Below are 20,313 nucleotides of genomic sequence, written 5' to 3' on the forward strand. Positions count from 1 at the left end.
CTCCCGCGGCCCGGAAGCACCCACCACAGAGCCGAAGCGCCAGGCGGCCAGAGCGGTTCCGCCATCCAGGAGGACCCGCCATAGAGCCCAGGCTCAGGGCGGCCAGAGGGACTCCGCTGGTCCTGGCGCGCGCGCTTTCGGCTTCAGTTCCACCGCCGAGAACTTCCGGGTTGCCGAGAACAATAAACTAATAGAAGCTCCCACGTGTTGAGCATGTACTTGATTTAAGCGCTTTGGGAAAATATTCGCCGTTCGTTTTACAAATAATTTTATTAACCGCCTACCATGTGCCAGACTGACAGAGTTCCTCTCTTCCTGAGGCTCCCGTTCTAATCGAGGGATTACAGACAAGATTCTACAAGTAACATTTGTTGTATTTGCTTAATCACACAATGGTTAATGTATGCATCTAGCAATCCATCTTATTTTTTATGCATTTCAAAAGCAACGGAAGATATCAGTACACTTCACCCCTAGAAGCTTCAGCTTGTGCATTAAGAAATGCAAAGTACTCTCATAACTATCCAAACCCCTAGCACTGTGACTTGACCAAATTCTAGCATGGTTTTTAACAGCTTACGGTAGTGTCCGTAGGAGGCCCCTCCTTAAAAGATCCGTGTGTGAAAGCTCAAAGCTGCCAAAGAGTTTATTATTTGATCCCACCGACATTTCCTTTCCCTTTCCTAGAGCATTTACCTAAAAGACCTCACAATTGTAAATCCTTCCTGTGTCTCTATTAGATATGTGCGTATCTCCTAAGATCCAGGAGCGCCTTTCTCAAGGACCTGAAATCCATCCCTTTGAAATGTAAGATTTGTCTACATCCAAGAACCAGTTTTTGCCCAGTTGGGGGCAATATCACCCCTGTTGAGAATGGGAAATGTTAACAGAAATTCAACCAAGTAAATTTGAAGATCTAATTGACTTTATTAAGTGATTCATGAATCAGGCAGCATCCTGTCTAGCAAGTAGAGGGATACTCTAAGGAGTTGTTCAAAATGGAAAGTTTTTACTGGAAGAAAGGCAAGGCAAGGAAATTATTACTGGGGAAAAAAAAAAAGAGAGGAAATAACTTTCAGCTATTACTGAAAGTTTCAGGCCAACGTATCTTCTTTTTTGTGGGGAAGAGAATGGCAGCGTTTTTAATTGTACAGATGTCTCACTAGTGCCGATCAGGAAATTTCAGATTGACTGTTAGAAGGTCACATTCTTGGGTTTGGTTGAAACTATAATTAAGTCTTGGTTTTCTACTGGGGGTTGGTGACTCCACCTAGGGCTTGTTGTTTCTTTTTTTAATACTATTGCCCCCAGAAAGTTAATTCATGCTTTTTCTGGTTAATCCCCATTCCCCTCTTAGAGACAAGTACATTAGCATCTTTAGTACTTACATCAACCCTGTGAAGCTGGTACTATTATCATCCTCATTTTACAGTTAAGGAAATTGAATCTCTGGGAAGTTAAAAAACTCATGCTAACAGAGAGAGTAAATTGGAGTCAGCATTGCCAACAGGGTTCTTTAAAATGGAGCCAGGAGGACATTGAGGACGTTGAGGAAATGGAGTTTATGTGTGTCTTCTGTCTCAAATTCTCAGAATTTTTGCTGAATTCAGTTAAAAGCCAAGGCATCTGCTACATGGTAAAACAGACATAAATGGACTTTCTGCCTAACACTAGCCCTGGCAATCAATCACATATAGATTAGTGTAACTAACGCTATACCAGGAACAACCACATTTTGTTCAAAACAACTTGTGTAAGTGCCCTCTTTCTTCTTTAAAAACTCTGAAATTTGCCTCTCCAGAGTTGGGTTGTTTTTTGTTTTTTGTTTTTTAATTTTGGTGGAATCTGTGTCTCCCGGATTGCAATCCCTAAGAACCCAAATAAACGCACATATTTTATTTTGCAGCTTGCAATTTTGTCTTTCATTGGTCAACACTCAAAACAACATTCTAGAAGGCTTATGGCTCGCTCACTCCTAAAACCCCTGTATTTACTTGGCCCCACATGCCCTCAAGAAAGCTTCCTGGAAAATGACTCAGATTCCCTAGATGCCTTTCTTAGTCTTCATCCATCCCCTTTACCCTCAGTAGCCTCTGCCCCTCTGGTGAGTCCTCTCCTTTCTTGGTTTCCAGAACTTTTCTGGTTCTCCTGCTCCTCCTGTGCACTCCTGTTCTTTTGACTTCTCATGATTCCCTCAGGTTTGAGGGAATCTGCTCTCCGCTTTTTACCCCCTCCAACTTTCTCTTCTTCAAAACTATCATTCACTCTGCAGACATTTAGTATGGGCATGCATGATGCAAGGCTAGTGCCCTGCCCTGGAGGAGCAAAGTGAATAAGACAGACAAAGTCCTGCCCCTGTAGGGCTTACAGTTGAAGAGAGAAGTGATCATTAATCAATGAAGCGTGCTAATATGTTATCATTGCCACCTAAGGTCAGTGTCATGCTGAAAGGTCACCAGGCCCAGCCTGGGCATCCAGGAGAAGTTGTCCTAAGCAATCATTCCTTGAACTGAAGTTTGAAGGAAAATTTTTTCAGGCAAAGGGAGCACCATATGCTAAGGCTCAATGGACTTATTTTGTGACTTCACCTCCGCAGTTCTGTCTGTGAACTCAGCACTGGGCCAGCCCTGTCTACTTCAAGACCCCAACCCCAGGAGTTGACGTGGGGCTGGCGGCACACAGCAGGTGTGAATGGAGGATGAAGTGGGGCTGATGAATGGATGAGTGAAAAAGCATCTGCCTACACAGATTGGAAAAAAAGTCTGTATGGTCGAAGCTGAGAGACTCGGTGGGGGGGGGTTGCATGGCTGGGTGAGATGGAGGGGTCAGCAGGGGCAGACCACTCAGGACCTGGAAATGTGTAAGATAGGGAAAGGTCTCAAGCAGATCAACATTTTTAAATGATGGCTCTGGCTACTGCCAGAGAGTACACTGAAGGAGTAGAGTGGAAGTGAGGGGAGCAGCCATGTGAGGTGAGAGATGAGGGTGGCTTGGGCTCAGTGGTGACTGGGCGAGTCACCTCTCCTCTTCATCTGTAACATGGGAGCAGTAACAGTACCCATCTCTTGGCGGTTAGCTGTGAGCAGTATATGAGGTAGGACACAGAAGATGTTAAGAAGACGGCCAGGCACTAGTCACTATTCGCTCTCCCCATACCCTCTCGCCTCCCCACAAGCCAGACAAATGTAGTTCTCGAAACTTCTATGGACCAAGCTTGGTGCTGGCCATCTCCCAATACTCCAGTCTCAATCTTACCACATCCCTGTTCAAAAGATCTTTAGTGTTTTCCACCTAAAAGATGGGACCCTTTCAGACCTCTGTGCCAGGCTGGTCTCAAACTACTTCCGAGCCTCCTTCACCACCCTCTTCATCAGGTCCTGCTTCCATGACGCAGACAATTGCACCTTCCCCAAGCATGCTTCACACCTACCCACCAACTTTCTCTCCCTGTCCTTCCTCCTCCCCCAGCCCAAGGGCTGCTCTGTTTCCCAGGCACCTCCTCCAGGGGGCTTCCCCTAAGCCCTATGGGAGTGAACTCTGCCTCTCTCAGATTACTATAGCTCCTTCGTGCTCCTCTTTAGCTTCTGACACTCCTGACACTCACTGGGCTTCTTTTGAGTCCTCTGGCTCTTTTTCCCAATGCATCAGCTCACTGAACACAGCAAGGTACTTGAGGTCATCACTGTGTCCTGGAGCCTGGCACCATGCCTAATCCACCAAGGGCTAGGTTGATACTCGTGCAGGAAATCAACAGAACCTCAAATGCAATTTCATGTTGACCCATCTCATTTTCCACAAAGGCCAGAAAACAGACCAGAAGGTCATTCTGGCCTGGATATGATAAACTTTTTCCAAGAAGCTGTTCTGAGAGACAAAGTCCGAGACAAGCAAACAGAGATCAAAGTGGCCTCTGGGCCCCCTCACCCCATCAGTGTCACAGCAGCCAGCACATCCCACCCAGGGCCACGGCATGGATTGACCAGGGCCATGTCTGCCCTGTGTGCTGTGACTTGTGGGAGACAGGGAGAGTTTGGGCAGAAAAATTAAGAAATTGAAGGTCCAAAAGTGGTCCCTGGGGTTTTGAACTCTGCGTCTCCTTTCTTCCTAACAATGCAAAGGGCATTTCTTTCAGTACCTGATAGGCTTGGGCTTTGGCGTCTGAAAGATCTGGGTTTGAAGACCTGTTGTCTGCTGTGGGACCAATGTCCCAGGGACACCATGAGGATAATAGGAGACACCAAAGGGCTTAGATCGATGCGTGGTACGCACTCAGCCCTCCATTATGAAAACAGAGTATTCATCTTTGCCTCCTCTTTACCTGCCAAGTATCCCTGCCCAGGTGGAGGAGCGATGAGGCTTACTTCTGTTCTTTCCAAATCTGGATGCGAAGGTCCAGAGGGATGAAGCAACTGTCCTGAAGCACAGGTCGCCCATTATGCATCCCCAGGACTGGCCAGACGGCCCCTGGCAGAACCACCACTAGGGTTGGCGCGGCTAGAGACATGGGCATGGGCAGACACTGGGTAAGCTGTTCTATCTGCCACCCCAGCCAGACCGTATCTGTGAAAAGTTTGCTGATACTTAAAGAATTTTGAAAGTAACATCTAACGAACTTCAGAAGTCCACTTGGCTTCTTGACGCATGACACCATATTCCTGGTGTTGCCTGTGCCAGACCCAGGATTAGATGAGCCATTGCGGTCTTCACCCTTCATGTCAGCTGAGTGCGGCTCCGCACAAAGGGGCTCTGTCCGAGTCTGGTCAGGAGTTTACACAGCTGGGAATCCCCCCAAGGAGAAAGATTTCACTGCTAAATTTTGATCCCCCCAATTGTAATATTTGCCTTCACCTTGTCTAATGTTTAATCCATGTTTATCTAGCACTTTATTGATTAACGGTCTGAGCAAAGTGACGAGGCAGCCGGAGCCTTGAGACCATGGACGGCACCATGGGGCTGCGGGCGCTACTGTGCGTGTACCTGGCCTCCCTCCTCGTCCTGCAGGCCATGCCCACTCAGGGTTCACCCACAGGCAGGCCCAAAGTCAGCAAGGTATGTGGGTAAACCCTCAGGCCAGAAACAGGCAGCTGGGCCAGAATGGGCCCAGGAGGGACACAAGACCCTCACCCCAGAGCCCGGGGCCACCCCCACCCACCTTGACCACCACTGACTGGAGAGGTGATGTCCAAGCAGCGAGGGGGAGGTGAGGCTGAGGGGTAGAGGACACAGACTGTGTCCCACTCCCACCGCTTAGCAGATAAGCTATGGTCCCCTGCACATTCCCACTCACACTTGTCCCTATTTTGTTTTACAGAAGCGACAGACTGTGGACACAGTGAGTGAGAGTCTCTGCAAAGGGGTCTGTGGTGGGGCAACATTACAGCCTGTTTTCCCCCATGCTTCAGGGGGTGTCCTTCTATCAGTGCCCTAGGCAGAGGGACTCCGTTTCCCAGAAATGGGGGTTTGCACACCCCACGGTGCTGTCTCCAACAGAAAGGCTAGAGTGGGTCTTCCCAGAAGGGCTGGTCTGTTCTTTGGGCACCTGGCCTCTGAGCTGGGTGCTGAGCCCCAACACAACACAGGGGTCTCTCACTGGTTCAGAGGCCCCCCGCCCCCCTCCCAACCATAGCCCCCTCACATCTCACTCTAGGCCGTCGACGGTGTGACCATCCGGAGTTTGAAAGTCAACTGCAAAGTCACCTCTCGCTTTGCCCACTATGTCATCACCAGCCAAGTGGTCAACAGTGCCAATGAAGCCAAGGAAGTGGCCTTCGATGTGGAAATCCCCAAGACGGCCTTCATCAGTGACTTTGCCATGTGCGTGCCTGCCTGACTCCCACACCCAGAGCTGTCCATTCATCAGACCCAGCCCCAAGCCATGGCTCCGGGTGGCTGGACAGTGCAGACCATCTCCTTCTTTCCAAAAGGGCCATAGGCCAGCACCAGCTCGGGGGGGATGGTCAAGCCGCTTGGGTCTCTTCTGGGCTCCCATCTTGGAGAGCGAAGTGGGGCCTCTGACAGTATGTTTTCAGCAGAGGGCCCAAGGAGCAAAGGCCCGCACCTGAGATCTCTTGTTGGATTCTGTGGCCGTGGCTGCCCCCCTCACTGCCGTGGGAACCCTGAACAACTCTGTGGGCAGTGGGAGGTGGAAGGAGGTGCCACCCATGAGCATTCACCAGGACCAGGCCTTCTCCGGGTCTGGGCTGGGAGGACCTCCGGTATGAAGGACCTTAGTGGTCAGGGGCCCGGGCACTTCCACTGAGGGCTTCTTCCTCCCTGTAGCACAGCAGATGGAAACGCATTCATCGGGGACATAAAGGACAAAGTGTCCGCGTGGAAGCAGTACCGGAAAGCTGCCATCTCTGGAGAGAATGCCGGCCTTGTCAGGTGAGTTCTGGGCCCTGCCGCCCCCGTCTCTGGTGCTGCCATCCCCAGCCAGGACAGACCTGAGGGCGGCAAGGTAGCCTTGGCTGGGGAACAGCCCCAGGCTGATGGGAAGTGAGAAAGCTGCCTGAACCCAAATGCTAGTACAGGTGCACTGGACAGGGCTGGTGCTGACCTGCCTACCTCTCAGACCAGCCTCTGGGAGAAGGGTCCCCTGTCCTTGGGCCCTGAACTTGACCCTGACCAGCCAATTAAGACAAGGGTGAAGGGCCAGGAAACCCGGGAGTAGCATGAATGTAAGAGAAATTGATTCTGAGGGCCATGCTTTAGGTGACAAGGACCCACATGTCACTCACCATTTGTCTGTTCTGTTGTGGCCAATGGTGGTATGTCCAGGGCCTCGGGGAGAACAATGGAGCAATTCACCATCCACCTCACCATCGGGCCCCGGAGCAAGGCCACGTTCCGACTGACCTACGAGGAGGTGCTGAAGCGAAAACTCAAGCAGTACGACATTGTCATCAAAGTTAAGCCCAAGCAGCTGGTGCATCATTTCGAGGTAGATTGCAGGTGACTGTTTGCAGGGGAGCCATCTTGGGAGCAGGGCTCCTGCCTCGCTCTCACTGTGGCTCTGAGCCCTGGCTCCGGGCACACCAGGTGGCATCCCAGGCCTGAGCACACGGGAAGGGGACGGACTCCTTGGGCTCTAGTGGGCTCTTTGTGGGCAGGGAGCTACCAGCCTCCCCCTCCTCTCTGAGCCTTGGCTTGCTCATCTGTTAGATGGGGCTGCTTGCATGTCCCAGAGCTGCCACAAGGATCACAAGAGATATTGAATGCCCTGGTAGTTGGTAGACCAGAAAGCCTGGGCAGCCTAAGGGGCTGTGATTGTCAATGGCACTCCAATGGCGGCCAAATTGAGGGGCCCAGGCTTGCACACCTTCATTTGGCCTATGTTTTTGGAGTGCCTACAACATGCCAGGCCCTGTGCTGATGGCTGGGTGGGTACTGCACACAGTGGGTGGCCAGGACATAAGTTGGCTCTTGGCTGAGTCTTGATGGTGGCCTCAATGGGAGCCTGGGGGCTTCAATGATGCAGATCGACGTGGACATCTTTGAGCCTCAGGGGATCAGCAAGCTGGATGCCCAGGCCTCCTTCCTCCCCAAGGAACTGGAAAGCCAACTCATCAAGAAGTCCTTCTCAGGGAAACAGGTGTGTGGGATGGCTGGAGTGGTGGCAGGCCTTTGGGACTTCTCAGCCTGGCTCAACCCCTCATGGAGTGTTCAGGTTTGGCCTGGGAACCAGGCAAGGGCTGCAGGCTGCCCTAGTGAGGGACGTAGGCATTTTGTGGTAGGTATCCCAGGGAACTCGGTACCCCTGGTTCTCAGAACAACTTAGCAAAAGCTGGCATGCCGAGGCTGGGGAAGTGCCCACGCTGGTTTGCAGGGTTTGGGGTGAGCTGCTGACTTGCGTGAGCCTCAGTTTCCTCTTCGCTGTGTCACACCCATGGGAAAGCATTCAGGGAAATAAAGGGCACATGAAGAAATCTCAGATGCTGTTGCAGTTAGGATCACAAGCTCCGGGGCTCTAGGAAACAGAACTCAGTTTGGGAAGGCTTTGGTCTACCTCGCCACTTACCACTTGCCACGCACCTCCCACTTGCAGGAACTCCTGAAGTCCCCTGCTTGCCCCTTCCTCTGGTCCTGGTGGAGTGTGGCATATGAGTGGGTAATACCCAGCCAGTGCCCTGCTTCCTAGTTTGCTCTGAACTGGAGCCAGGAACAAACGCTTTAGTTCCCACTTCCCTTTGGTAGTGACTCCATCATAATTCACGTAAAGGAAATGTTTCTTACAGTTTTGGAGGGGTTCTTTTTTAAACAAAGTAGGATACCCAGAGTATTAGCAAACATGCTTGCTTTTAGTAGGGGACCAAGGGGTGGGTCTGTGTCTTCCTAACCATCCTTTCCAAGTTTTGGAGGGGGTTTTGATGAGTATATCTTACTTTTATAATAAACAAATAAGTGAAAAGTAAAAATTAAAAAGTATTTTAAAAAATTAAAAAAATTAAAAAGCAGAAAGTAACAAGTCTAGAAAAGTATTGAGTAAAACCCATCCCTAATTCCCTGAGCACCAACGCCAAGTCGAACCAGAACTTAGCTTCCAGCTTCCACCCTGGGTCCTTCCTCCCAGCCTCTGTTCTTTGTCTACCAGTGGCGGGGGGCGACGGGGGGGGGGGGGGGTTTCTGTTTTCCAGCACAGTGTTGTAGCCTTGCTTCTTTACTCCACAGTTTGAGTTGACCGATGTCTCTTGTTCTCATACCACTATTATTTTGTACCCAAAGTGGCAACACTTGTTGTAGAAAAGCCCAATGTTTCAGAAGCATATACGCGAAGAAACAGGTCTTCTCTCCTACCACCTTATAGGTGTGTGCTCTCAGCAGCGGGGTGAAGGGCCTGCCTGACTCATTCCCATGCCCTTACAACACACACACACACACACACACACACACACACACACACACCCCTTCTGTTGTCTTTGTAAGCACCCCGATCGCAGCCACACAAGCCAGTAACGCCTCACACCCTCCCCCTTTCCAGGGTCGCGTGCTCTTCCGCCCTACTGTGGGTCAGCAGCAATCCTGCCCCACGTGCTCCACCTCCTTGCTGAATGGGGACTTCAAGGTGACCTATGATGTCAATCGAGACCAACTCTGTGAACTCCTGGTGAGCCCAAAGCTTCCAGCCCCAGACTCAGAGGCCCAGGCAGGGGTGCTTGTGACAAGGGCCTCACTTGTTCCCTTGTGTTTCAGGTTGCCAATAACCACTTTGCCCACTTCTTTGCTCCCCAAAACCTGACGAACCTGAATAAGAACGTGGTGTTTGTGATTGACATTAGCACCTCCATGGAAGGCCAGAAAGTGAAACAGGTAAACTGCTGCTTTAAACAGGTCCCCCAGAAGGAGCTTCTCCATCCCCAGCCCCACCCCATGCTGGTGCTGTCGCCAGAGTCTGGGTTTGGGATTTCTGCTCCCGGTCAGAGGCAGGAAATCCCAGCAGTCGGGGGCTCTGGCATCAGCCCCGTTCTCACAGTACCACCGCGGCAGGTGGATCCCCTTGTCCTCAGTAGCACAGTGGGATGCTCACGGGGTCGTGGGTCTAGCAATGGGGGGGGGGGTACATGGAACGCGCCAGGGGCAATCATGGCAGTCCCCGGGGGGGCGTCTGGCAGCGGGAACAGCCCACTGCCCACGATGCTCTGAGAGCCACGGCTCCACCAGCGGAGTTTTAGACAGTCTTTCTTGATTCTGCCCTGCTCAGGCTCCTGGTCATTTCTTCTCCCCCCGCGGGCTCCCCTTGCCTTCTCTGTCCCCCCCTCCACCCCCGGGGCTCCACAGGACACTCCTTTCCTGCCACCACCTGTCTGTCTTGTCCATGCCCTCCTGCTTGTCCACTGTGTGCCTCTGCCCTGTGGATCTCTCAAATGCGTATCCGGAGCCGACAGGAGACACTCTCCTGGGACCATGTCCCTCCACCGACTGCCCTGTCATTACAGACTAAGGAGGCGCTCCTTAAAATCCTGGGGGACATGCGGCCAGGGGACTATTTTGACCTGGTCCTCTTTGGGTCTGAAGTGCAATCATGGAGGGACTCGCTGGTGAAGGCAACCCCCGCCAATCTTCGAGCAGCTCAAGACTTCGTGCGGCGTTTCTTCCTGGCTGGGGGTAAGGGCAGGGGTCTCGAGTCACTCTGGCATCGCCTCTGCCCTCTTGGAATGAGGGCATACACTGGCCTACTTTCCTTCCTTTGCAGCCACAAACCTGAATGGAGGTTTGCTCCGGGGAATCGAGATCTTGAACCAAGCTCACGGGAGCCTCCCCGAACTCAGCAACCATGCCTCCGTTCTCATCATGCTGACAGACGGCGAGCCCACAGAAGGTAAGCACCTCAAGGCCTGGGCTGGGAGCTGGTGATCTTTTTGTTACGGAAGGCGTTCGAGCTGTGCTTGGAAATCCAGCCACTGGAGATGCTATAGGGGGTGCAGAAAGGCTCAGGGCAAAGTCAAGCCTGTCTGATCTAAAGACAGAATTCAGGAGTTACAAGGCATACTTCTATGCTGAGCTGGGCAATTGGGGAAGTATCTGTATGACACAGGGTTACAAAGATCCCAGGACAATAGGCAGGATTCCCAGGTTGAGTTTAATGAACTAGGTATTCAGCACCGACTGTGTGCCAAGCATAGGACTAGGGACCAAGAAGAGATACCAAGAGAACAAGATTCGCCTCTGTCCTTAAGGAGAACCGGGTCCACTGGGGCGGCAGACCCAGGAACAGTCCCTCTGTTGAGGGCCCTGAAAGAACAGGGTGCCAGGAGGCTATAGGATCAGGGTCATTTGGCCCAGGCAGGGTCCCAGGAGGCCTCCTGGAGGGGGTGACCCATGAGCTCAGGCTGGAAGGAGGAAAAGGAAAGCAGGAAGTGATGTCTGGCAGCAGGAGTAGCTTGAGCAAAAAAAAAAAAAAAAAAGGTGTGTACAATGGCAGGGCCTGCCTGAAAACAGCAGGCCTGTGCAGACGAGGTAGAACGAGGGTGGGAAGGTTGGCAGGGCCTCGCAGGCCCCATGGCAATGACCTATGGGAGGGTTTAGAGCAGAATCCCATCTGCTCATGATGGATCCATATAGATGGGCAAGTTTTCGAGGGGCCGTTAAGAGCTTTTGTAGTCGCCCACTGAGCCAGCAGGAGATGTTGCCTCAAGATGCTGGTGGGGACAGGAGATAGGCGGGGGTCTGAGACAGGAGGCCTGGCCCCCAGGGAGTGTGCCCCAAAGGCCCCTTGTGTCCTACATGCCTGTGATTCGGTATCCTGGCCCTGCCTGGGTGTGTGGCTGCAGGGGTGACAGACCGTGCCCAAATCCTCAAGAACGTCCACAACGCCATCCGGGGCAGGTTCCCGCTCTACAACTTGGGCTTTGGCCACAACGTGGACTTGAACTTCCTGGAGATCATGTCCATGGAGAACAACGGACGGGCCCAGAGAATTTATGAGGACCATGACGCCACCCAGCAGCTGCAGGTCTCCCCCCACCCCCTTTGCCCCACAACGCACTGCCAATGGCAGGCTGTAGGGAGCCCGGCCTTGGCAGCCTTTTGCCCATCCACCCAGAGGAGCAGATAAAGCTCTTGAGTGCGGTTTGAATCAGCTGTGTGATCTCAAACCAGTTCCTTAACGCCTATGAGCCTGCAATTCTATCTGCAGAGTGGGGATCCCAACACCCCACTTTGTGAGCAGGTCTCCCCAGTGGGTGCCCAGGGGGACCCATCAGCTCTGAGGTTGTGCTCCGACTCCGCCTACAGGGTTTCTATGACCAGGTAGCCAGCCCCCTCCTGGTGGACGTGGAGCTGCTCTACCCCCAGGACACCGTCTCAGCCCTGACCCAGCACCGCCATAAACAGTACTACGAAGGCTCGGAGATCATGGTGGCGGGGCGCATCGCGGACCACAAACTGGGCAGTTTCAAGGCTGATGTGTTGGCCCGTGGGGTAAACAGTGGGCTGCGGAGGCGGGAAAGTTCAGGCAGCACCCAGAGGCTCCGAAACCACACCTGTTCTCCACCCCGTTCCCCTTGCCCCAGGCCTCTCTTTTGTCAGGGAAGTGTCCCCCACCCGTGCACCGTGCCACCCCCTCCCCCCAAGGCCTGAACATTCCCGCATGCAGGCATCCCTGCGATGGGCTGGAATGGGACCAAGGTGGCCTTGATTAGTTGTAGTCCCTTGACCAAAAATGGATCACCTGCTACTCCTTACATCATTCCCCCCCAAGGCATGAGAGAGTAAGAGACCAGCCTCTTCTTTGTCACCTGACAACCTTTTCCTGAACACTTCATGTGCACCCAGCTTTGTGCCCCGTGCAGCGTGTGTGTGCGTGTGCACACCGCTGGGGTCACAGGCATGTGAGACCCGGACCCTGACCACAGGGTGTGGAGTCACACCTCGCTGTGTGGTCAAGGGTTCAAAACCGGGACTTTGAGTAAAGAAAGCTGAGCTGGACCCTGGCTCCACCCTGACCAGCTGGGTGACCTTGAGCTAATAGGTCCAGCTCTCCGGGCCTCAGTTTCCCTCTCTGTAGCACAGGGTAGTATTGCACTGGGGAGTTGTGCAGAGCGAATGAAAGACTCTCTGCACTATGTTGCGCAGTGCCCGGTGCATGGGACACCCTCAGCGGGCGAGTCCCAGCTCCCAAGGCTTGGGAGAGAGCAGCATTTGTGTGCAGGGACGTGGTGGGCCTTTGGAGGAGTGGAACATGGTGGAAACAGCTGGCTGCTTGATGGCAGCCCCTGGAGAGAGTAACTTCAGCGGGGCAGGGCCTGCTCTTCCCACCCCTGGGATCCCCAGAGCCGAGGCCAGTTTGTCCCACTGAGAGTGCTCAGCAAGCGTTTGTGGGATGAAGGGCTGAGTGAGGGTGAAGAGAGCAGGCTCGGGGAAGGGCGGTGCGGTGGACAGAACCCAGAGACCGGGCACCGTGGGGCCCCTGGCAGCCTGGAGTGCCGGCCGGTGGTTGTGCTCCTCATGGTGCTCGGCCCCTCTCCCCATCGCGACCCCCAGGAGGGCCAAGAATTCAAGGCGACCTGCCTGGTGGATGAGGAGGAGATGAAGAAACTGCTCCAGGAGCGGGGCCACATGCTGGAGAACCACGTGGAACGCCTCTGGGCCTACCTCACCATCCAGGAGCTGCTGGCCAAGCGGTAGGACCCGTGCGGCGGGGGTGGACACCGGGGCCTCTGGACCAAGGAGGTGAACGGAGAAGGGGTGCATCTGGGCCTTCGAGGTTGGGAGCAGGTCAGATTCATGGCCTTCGGCTTTGCTCACTGGGTTAATATCAACCAGTTAGTCAACAGTGTGGGTGGGCCACGGTTTGCCCCTGCCGAGCAGCCGGGCAGGGGGAGGCTGCCCTTTCCGTGGGACCGCTGTGTCCAGACACCCTCGGTTCATCCCCACAACCCACAGGGCCGTTCCCTCGGTATCCCCATTTCAAAGATGAGCACGCTGAGGCGCAGAGAAGCTAGACCACTTGCCCAGAATCTCACAGCGGTTTAATTCTCTGTGTCTTTCTGAGGCACATCCCTCAGCCCTGCTACATCTCCAGGGTTTCCCCATTCGAGGGCTTTAGATCATGAGGTCCTGGAAGGCAACCACGGGACAGGGGCACTGCAGGTGCCCCACACATGTTTGCTGAATGAGTGAGTGAGTGAACAAATGAGCAAAAAACGGCCAGGGAGTGCGAGTCTGCTGTTGTCCAGGCTGCGGGGCTTGGAGCAGGTGCTGTGTCTCTCAGGATGAAGTTACAGGGGAAGGAGAAGGCCGAGGTGACGGCCAAGGCCCTGCAGATGTCGCTGGCCTACCAGTTCGTGACCCCGCTGACCTCCATGACCATCAGGGGCATGGCAGATGAGGACGGCTTGGAGCCCGTCATCGACAAGCCCCCTGAGGGTATGCACTCTGGAAAGGGGCGGGCTGTGGGTCTAGGGAAGATTCTGAGGGCCAAAAACCTCCTGGGCTTTAACTCTCTTCCCCTTCTCTCCCTTCCAGATTCTCTGCCCTTGGGTGAGTTTCTAAATCAAGTTGGTTTTCAGGAGGGGCATCCAGTGGCTGGGCAAGCAGCTCGTGCTCCAGCCCCTAGGCACGGGGCTCCCTGCTCCACATCCTCCGTCCCTTCACCACAAGCTAGCTGCTGCCCGCTGTGTGCCTGGGGAGCCCCTGTGCAGCCTCCCTCCGGGCCTCTGTGTGAGCCTGTGTCTACCGGGCGGCCGGGGTGGGAGGGGAGGCGGAGTGCCCAGGAGAGGCCTGAGTGGCCTCTGGGCCCGGAGTGCCTTTGGGGAATGAGGTGTGTGCCTCTCAGGTGGGGTGGTGAGGGTGATGCTGTCCTCTGTCATTGTCCTCTACAGAGATGCTGGGAAACAGAAAGAGTAAGTGGCCACATCCCGCCGACATACATCTCTACCTCTCTCCTCCCCACGTTGCTGTCCCTCAGGCTGTGCGTTCAGTCCTGAGCAAAGCCCCTACTTGCCTGAGGAGGAAATGACAGACAGCCTGAGGCTTCCTCACTGCCTGTCACTGGGACCCTCAGAACAGCCCCCTGACCGGGCCTGGCGACCCCTTGTGCCACCAGCTCCACCAGGTCCCCATGGAAGGAGACAGACTGGGGGTCAGCACACCCGGAGGCCTCAGGGGCAGCCACTCCTGCTCTGTGGCTTCAGGCCTGCCGCCTGGGTGGACGGGCCTGGGAAGAGGAGCCAGCCGCCGCAGGGAAGCAGGGTACCGTTCTCCTAAATGCCATTCACTCCCCGCCAGTGTTCATGCTGTCGACTTTGCAGCCTTCCCCGACTCGATCCAGTTCCAACATCCAGCAGTTGCCAAACCAAGTGACTGGAGGTGAGTCCTGGGGAGGGTCTGAAGGACACCCCTGCCTTGCTCCTGGCCGGCCCCAGCCTGCCTGCCTGATGCCCAATCTAACCGACTCCATGCTATGCCCCCAGTGGACACTGATCCCCACTTCCTCATCCACGTGCCCCAGAAGGAGGATACTCTGTGCTTCAATATCAATGAGGAGCCCGGCGTGGTCCTCAGCCTGGTGCAGGACCCGGACACAGGTACGGGTGACATCACGCCCTCTGCCAGACAGGGTGGGGCCTGCACTCCTCTGCCCTCAGCGTGCAGCCGCGGACAGGACAGTGGCCATGGCCTCCACTTCCCACAGCCTGTGTGTCCCAGTCACTGGGCTGGGCTCAACCTGCCTCCTTCTCTCCCATCTACCTGCCTGGGCCTTAGATGGCACCTGCTTCATGGACGTGTGACCCATGCAAGCACACAGGACCCTATGCTTGGAAGGGCCCATGCTCAGTTTAATACTCTGCTCTAGTTGTCTTGAAATTCTTAACATTTTTTTGAACAAGGGGCCCCTCACTTTCATTTTGTACGACGTTCTGCAAGTTACCTAGTGATCCTGCCCCGCCTCCCTGATGGAGCGAGCCTCTGAGTCCATCCCCCAGCAGTGCTCAGGCGGTGGGAATGACTCCCTGTCCGTCTGTGGGCCACTCTCTCTCCCTCCCTCCCAGTCTGGTCAGGCCATCTGCAAGGGTTTGCTAAGCACCTCCTATGGCCTACGGGTGCAGTAGGGACTGAGTCAAAGTCCCTGTTCTTGTGGAGTTTAGTGAAGGGAGACAGACAGGCGAACAAATTCTCAGATGACAATTTCAGAGCATGAGACAGGCTGTGTTGGGGTAGTGAGGACAAGGAGGGGGCTTTGGGACTGCTCAGGTCATAGGAGGCCTCTGTTACCTGCTCCTGTGTCAGGGATTAGGGCCACAGAGAAGGAGCAGACCCAAGTCCTATCCTTGGGGTGGCAATGGCCCAGAAGCAAGGGCTAAGTAGCAGGTAGTTAGTGTGGTGGGAGGAGAGGGCCAGGGAGAGGTGCTGTGTGGCCTCCGATAATCCTGAAAGCCACCCCTTGGGAGGTGAGACCCTCAAAGCCAGTGTGGCATGGGTGGAGTGTGGGTGTCTCCCAGGAGGGAGGCACGGCATGAGCAAAGGCAGGCTGGCAGGCATCTAGCGAGAGCTGGGCCCTCCCTGACCCGGATGGCCTCTCACCCTAATGCAGGCTTCTCAGTGAATGGGCAGCTCATTGGCAACAAGGCCAGCAGCCCTGGGCAGCAAGAGGGCACGTACTTCGGCCGGCTGGGGATCGTGAACCCTGCAACGGGCTTTCAGCTGGAAGTGACTCCTCAGAACATTACGCTGAACCCTGGCTCGGGTGGACCTGTGTTCTCCTGGAGGGACCAGGCTTCACTCCGGCAGCACAAGTAACCAGGATGGGGCCAGGGCCTGGGTGCGGAGGCCAGGGCCGGGGTGGGGAGGGATGAGGCATGAAGCCCCAGAGCCAGCTGAGCTGCCTGAGCTTGCCGGGCCCTTGTCCCCTGAGCCATGTCAGTGAATGACATCCCTGTGACCTCCGTGTGGGCTGGGGAGACATGTGAGGCCCTGTGGACCCACCCATTTCCCTCTGTTCCCGACCCGTGCTGCTGCCCAGCTGCCTGCATGCCTGGGCTTCCACGGTGCTCTTGCCCCACAGTCCATTCCCCATCACCACCAAACAAAGCCAACTCACCTCCTGGGCCCAGCACAAAGACCACCTGTTCCCTGAAACCCACCTCGTCTCTTCTCTGCTGAACTCCAGAGTTCTCTGGGCTTCTCTTTTGGCACCTGTCTGAGCATGCCTCGTGTTGTGCTTACTCCTTCCTCCACTCATTCATTCACCAAACTCTGCCAAGTACCAGAGCTGATGCTCGGCGGCAGAGCTATAGGAAGAAGTGGGCAGAGTCCAGTGTGGAGGACACAGATGATGAGTGGCAGTCAAAGAACACAGACTTTGATATTAGACAGGCTGGAGTCCAAGTCCTGGCTTTACTGCTTACCAGTTGTGTGATCCTGGGCAAGTTCCTTACCCTCTCTGAGCCTCATAGGATACGAGTGAGAAATGAATGATGCCGCTTGTATGGAGGGCTTGGCACAGGGCCTAACACACTGTAAGGCCTCCCCCCTGCAACTTGTAGCAGGTAATACCCTTCCATCTGGGAGTGAGGGGGTAGGGGAGCTCATGAGAACTGGATTCAGGAGGATGAGGGCAGCTGAATGAAGAAGGGTGCCATGTAGCTGCACCCGCCCTCATGGCCACCCGGCCCTGCAGGGTGGTAGTGACCATCAACAGGAGGAGGAACCTGGTGGTGTCTGTGGAGGATGGGGGCACTTTTGAGGTCGTCCTGCACCGGGTGTGGAAGGGGAGTTCCGTCCACCAGGACTTCCTGGGCTTCTATGTGCTGGATAGTCACCGGATGTCGGCACGGACACACGGGCTGCTGGGTATGACCTGCCCGGCAGGCAGAGCTGGGGGAGTGTGCGGTGGCAGCCAGTGGGCTCGCCATGGGTCAGATTGGCAGCTGGTCACCAGGGAGGCCCCTCCTCCAACTTGGCCATCGAGGCTCAGAGCTCCAAAGAGGGCTTGTCCTGGCGAGGGTCTTGTCCCTCAGAAAGCCTATGATCAAACACAAGGTGAAACTAAAGCTTATGTGGGCCTGGGGGCCGAACAGGGAGAGAGATCCGAAAAGCAGAAAGGGCCCAACAGACCAGGTCCCCGAGACCTCCTGGAAGGGGTGAGTCATTGGCCACACGGCTTCTCCTTGTGGCTTCCTACAGACTCTGCTGTCTGTGGGCACCTACCCCTCAGACCTCTCTCCCCAGCCAGATTCTTTTGGAATTGGTCCAAAAAGGTAGGAGGTACAACCACCTGCCAGTATACCTGCTTCTCTATAGCAGTTGAAGGCAGGGTGGCTTTTGATGCCAAAACATAACAGACATGGTCACGCCCTTCAGAAAAAGCACTCAGGCAGCTCTCTAACCCTCTGGTGAGCACCTGCTGAGTATGAGGGCCCCCCCGTGGTAACTGCTGCTTCCAATGTGCCTTTCCAGGACAATTCTTCCACCCCTTTGATTATAAAGTGTCTGACCCCCACCCAGGCTCTGACCCCACAAAGACAGATGCCACAATGGTCGTGAAGAGCCACCAGCTGACAGTCACCAGGTAGGTGGGCTGTTCTCCCAGTATCTCTGCCCTTGGCCTTCCCGTCATTGGTCGGGGCTCCAGGTGTCACATAGGTGGAGTGGGCTTCTGGGGGGCGGGGGTGCAGCCCTGCTGGGTCCAAAAGGTAACCCCAGCTTTTTGTATCTCCCCAGGGGCTTGCAAAAAGACTACAGCAAGGACCCCCGGCACGGGGCTGAGGTGACATGTTGGTTCGTCCACAACAATGGGGCAGGGCTGATCGATGGTGTTTACACTGACTATATCGTCCCTGACATCTTCTGAGCCCCCAGCCAGCACACCTGTCCTTTCTTGGGACCATGGCAACGGAGGACAGCATCTGACCTGCTTCCCGTGTCACACTTCCCTGGTCAAGCTGATCCACTGTGTCAAAGTCCCCATGACTTTCATTAAAGAGAGGCTATATCCAACCCAGGCTGGCTGCTTTTTGGGAGGGAGGGTGGCCGGGAGGCAACCCAAGATACTGCCGCTCAGAGGGCTCTGGGGTCATGGCAGACCTGGAGGCCGCGAGGAGGCCTACGGCAACTCTGCCCCCACCCCACCCCGTTCACTGCAGCTGCCCGACCCCCTGCTCGCTGAGCGCCTGGAGTGCCCCCTGCACACAGCTCCCCTCACGGGACACTGGCAGCTTCTACAGGCCCTGTTCTAAGTGTCTTCGTTGAGTTAATTAAATGCATGCTCCCACCAGCCCTAAGGGATACTTGTGTCACGTCCATTTACAGCCGAGGAAACAGAGGTTTGATGACTTGTCCAAAATCACTCCTAAGTGCCAGAGCTGGGATTTGAACCCATGCTGTCTGGTGTCAGCAGTGTCAGCGTCTGTGTGCTTACCTCCCCGTGTGGATCCTCCTGTCAGGCTGGGCAGCAGATCACAGCCTTTTGGGATTTGGGTCTAGATATTCCAAAGCATCCCTTAAAATGAGCATATGAAAGGAGCATATGAAATCGACAGGGATCTGGGGTCCCGGAGAAGTCCTGCTGGAGGCTACAGCCACTGGGCATGGGGTTTCCGGAGGTAGTTCCAGGGCCTTCTCCCTCAGCTCCACTTTCCAGCAGTGGGTTTGGCATTCCAGCTGTGGGAGCCGGGGTATTTCCCAAAGGCAGAGACGGCCACTCCCCAGAAGCGTTGATTTCAGGGAACTAGCAACGGTGGCCCACCGGCTCCTCATGCTGAGGTCTGGAATGATCCCTTCAGGGCTCCTTCCCTGGGCTTGCCCTTGGGGCCCAGTTAAAGTGCAGTGTCCCAGGGTGCAGGGAGGTGAACCCGTCCGTACCTTGGGGAGCCGCTGGCCCTCGGGTGAAGGTTGATGGGCCTCTCCTTTCCAGAGTTTTCTACTTTTTCTCTGCTGGCTTTCCATCCAGTTCCCACTGCAGTGGAGGCCCACGAGGACCGAGATCAATCACACAAATGCTGAGCTCCAGGGCTGCCCCAGGCCCAGCGAACGCAGAGCCCTTGGTGGTGGGCAGGGGGTGGCCAAGGACATTTCAGAGACCAGGTGCCATCTGGAGCCTCCTGGGCTTCTCAAGGTGAAGCTGACCGACAGCTGGTCGCCCGCCCTGAGCAAAGCCTTCCTGAAGAGTGGAAAAGCGGTGAGCCCGAAGACCTCTTAGATTCCATCCAATTCTCAACTCTGCGTGTGACTCTGGGTCCCTCCGAGTGCCCAGCTGTCCCTCCCGTGCCTGTTGAGCAGCCTCAGAAGTCCGAAGTCTAGTTGTCCCTCCCACCAAACTCCAAGTAGTTGGGCATGAGGAGGCACCTAGAGGAAAGGGCTGGGGAAGCTCCGCAGGGCCCTGAGGAGCCACTGGACAACACTGGTTGGACAGCACTTCTGCCCCAGCCCCCGGTCACCCAGTGGTCAGCGACCATGGGCACTGAAAAGGACCACACGATCGAGATGTCCTGGGAGCCAGGAACCTGGTGGCCAGGCTGCAGGGCTGGCTGGCGCCGCTCTGGGAGGGGTCTTCTCTCTGCTCCCAGGAGTCAACACCGGGGGCGGGTCCCAGTTGGCCTCGAGCTTGGCGCCAGCCGACAGCAAGGGTAAGGAATCCGGAGGCCTGGGGAGCATGGGCACCCCAGCCGGCCTGCCACATGGGTGGTGGCCCCTCGGTGGTTGCTTCATTCAGTCCAACGTCGTCTTTTCGACTTAGCAACTCTCCGTCATTGCTTCTGTGGCTCCTGCCACTTCCAGCTACTTCTTCCTCAGAGTTTCTGCTGCCTCATGGAGGCTTCTTTCAGCCTTATTGCTCCCTCTCTGATCCCAGTAGTCAACTCTCTCTGTACAATTCAT

General features: G+C 55.1%; 1 protein-coding gene across 4 annotated transcripts; it reads left to right on the top strand.

Moving 5' to 3' along the window:
• The first annotated feature begins 4,901 nt into the window (after positions 1-4,901).
• On the top strand, positions 4,902-18,435 carry ITIH1 (inter-alpha-trypsin inhibitor heavy chain 1). Of its 4 annotated transcripts, none has more exons than XM_027586543.1 (22): positions 4,902-5,049; positions 5,312-5,332; positions 5,648-5,814; positions 6,280-6,384; positions 6,778-6,951; positions 7,456-7,591; positions 8,978-9,103; positions 9,190-9,306; positions 9,933-10,101; positions 10,190-10,315; positions 11,268-11,449; positions 11,731-11,916; positions 12,979-13,118; positions 13,709-13,863; positions 13,963-13,977; positions 14,319-14,339; positions 14,725-14,805; positions 14,910-15,023; positions 16,031-16,232; positions 17,117-17,289; positions 17,896-18,007; positions 18,160-18,435. In XM_027586543.1, exons 1-22 carry the CDS (start codon positions 4,936-4,938, stop codon positions 18,287-18,289), a joined length of 2,766 nt encoding a protein of 921 aa, XP_027442344.1. In that variant the 5' UTR covers positions 4,902-4,935; the 3' UTR covers positions 18,290-18,435. The 4 variants fall into 4 exon arrangements, 3 of the variants coding, with proteins under 3 accessions (XP_027442344.1, XP_027442345.1, XP_027442346.1); XM_027586544.1 differs by having other exon boundaries at positions 6,778-6,940; positions 7,478-7,591; XR_003518493.2 differs by lacking the exon at positions 17,117-17,289 and having other exon boundaries at positions 18,160-18,296.
• The last annotated feature ends 1,878 nt before the right edge of the window (positions 18,436-20,313 follow it).

This window comes from Zalophus californianus, chromosome 1 (genome assembly GCF_009762305.2).
Source record: "Zalophus californianus isolate mZalCal1 chromosome 1, mZalCal1.pri.v2, whole genome shotgun sequence".
In the NCBI taxonomy this organism is placed as follows: Eukaryota; Metazoa; Chordata; class Mammalia; order Carnivora; family Otariidae; genus Zalophus; species Zalophus californianus.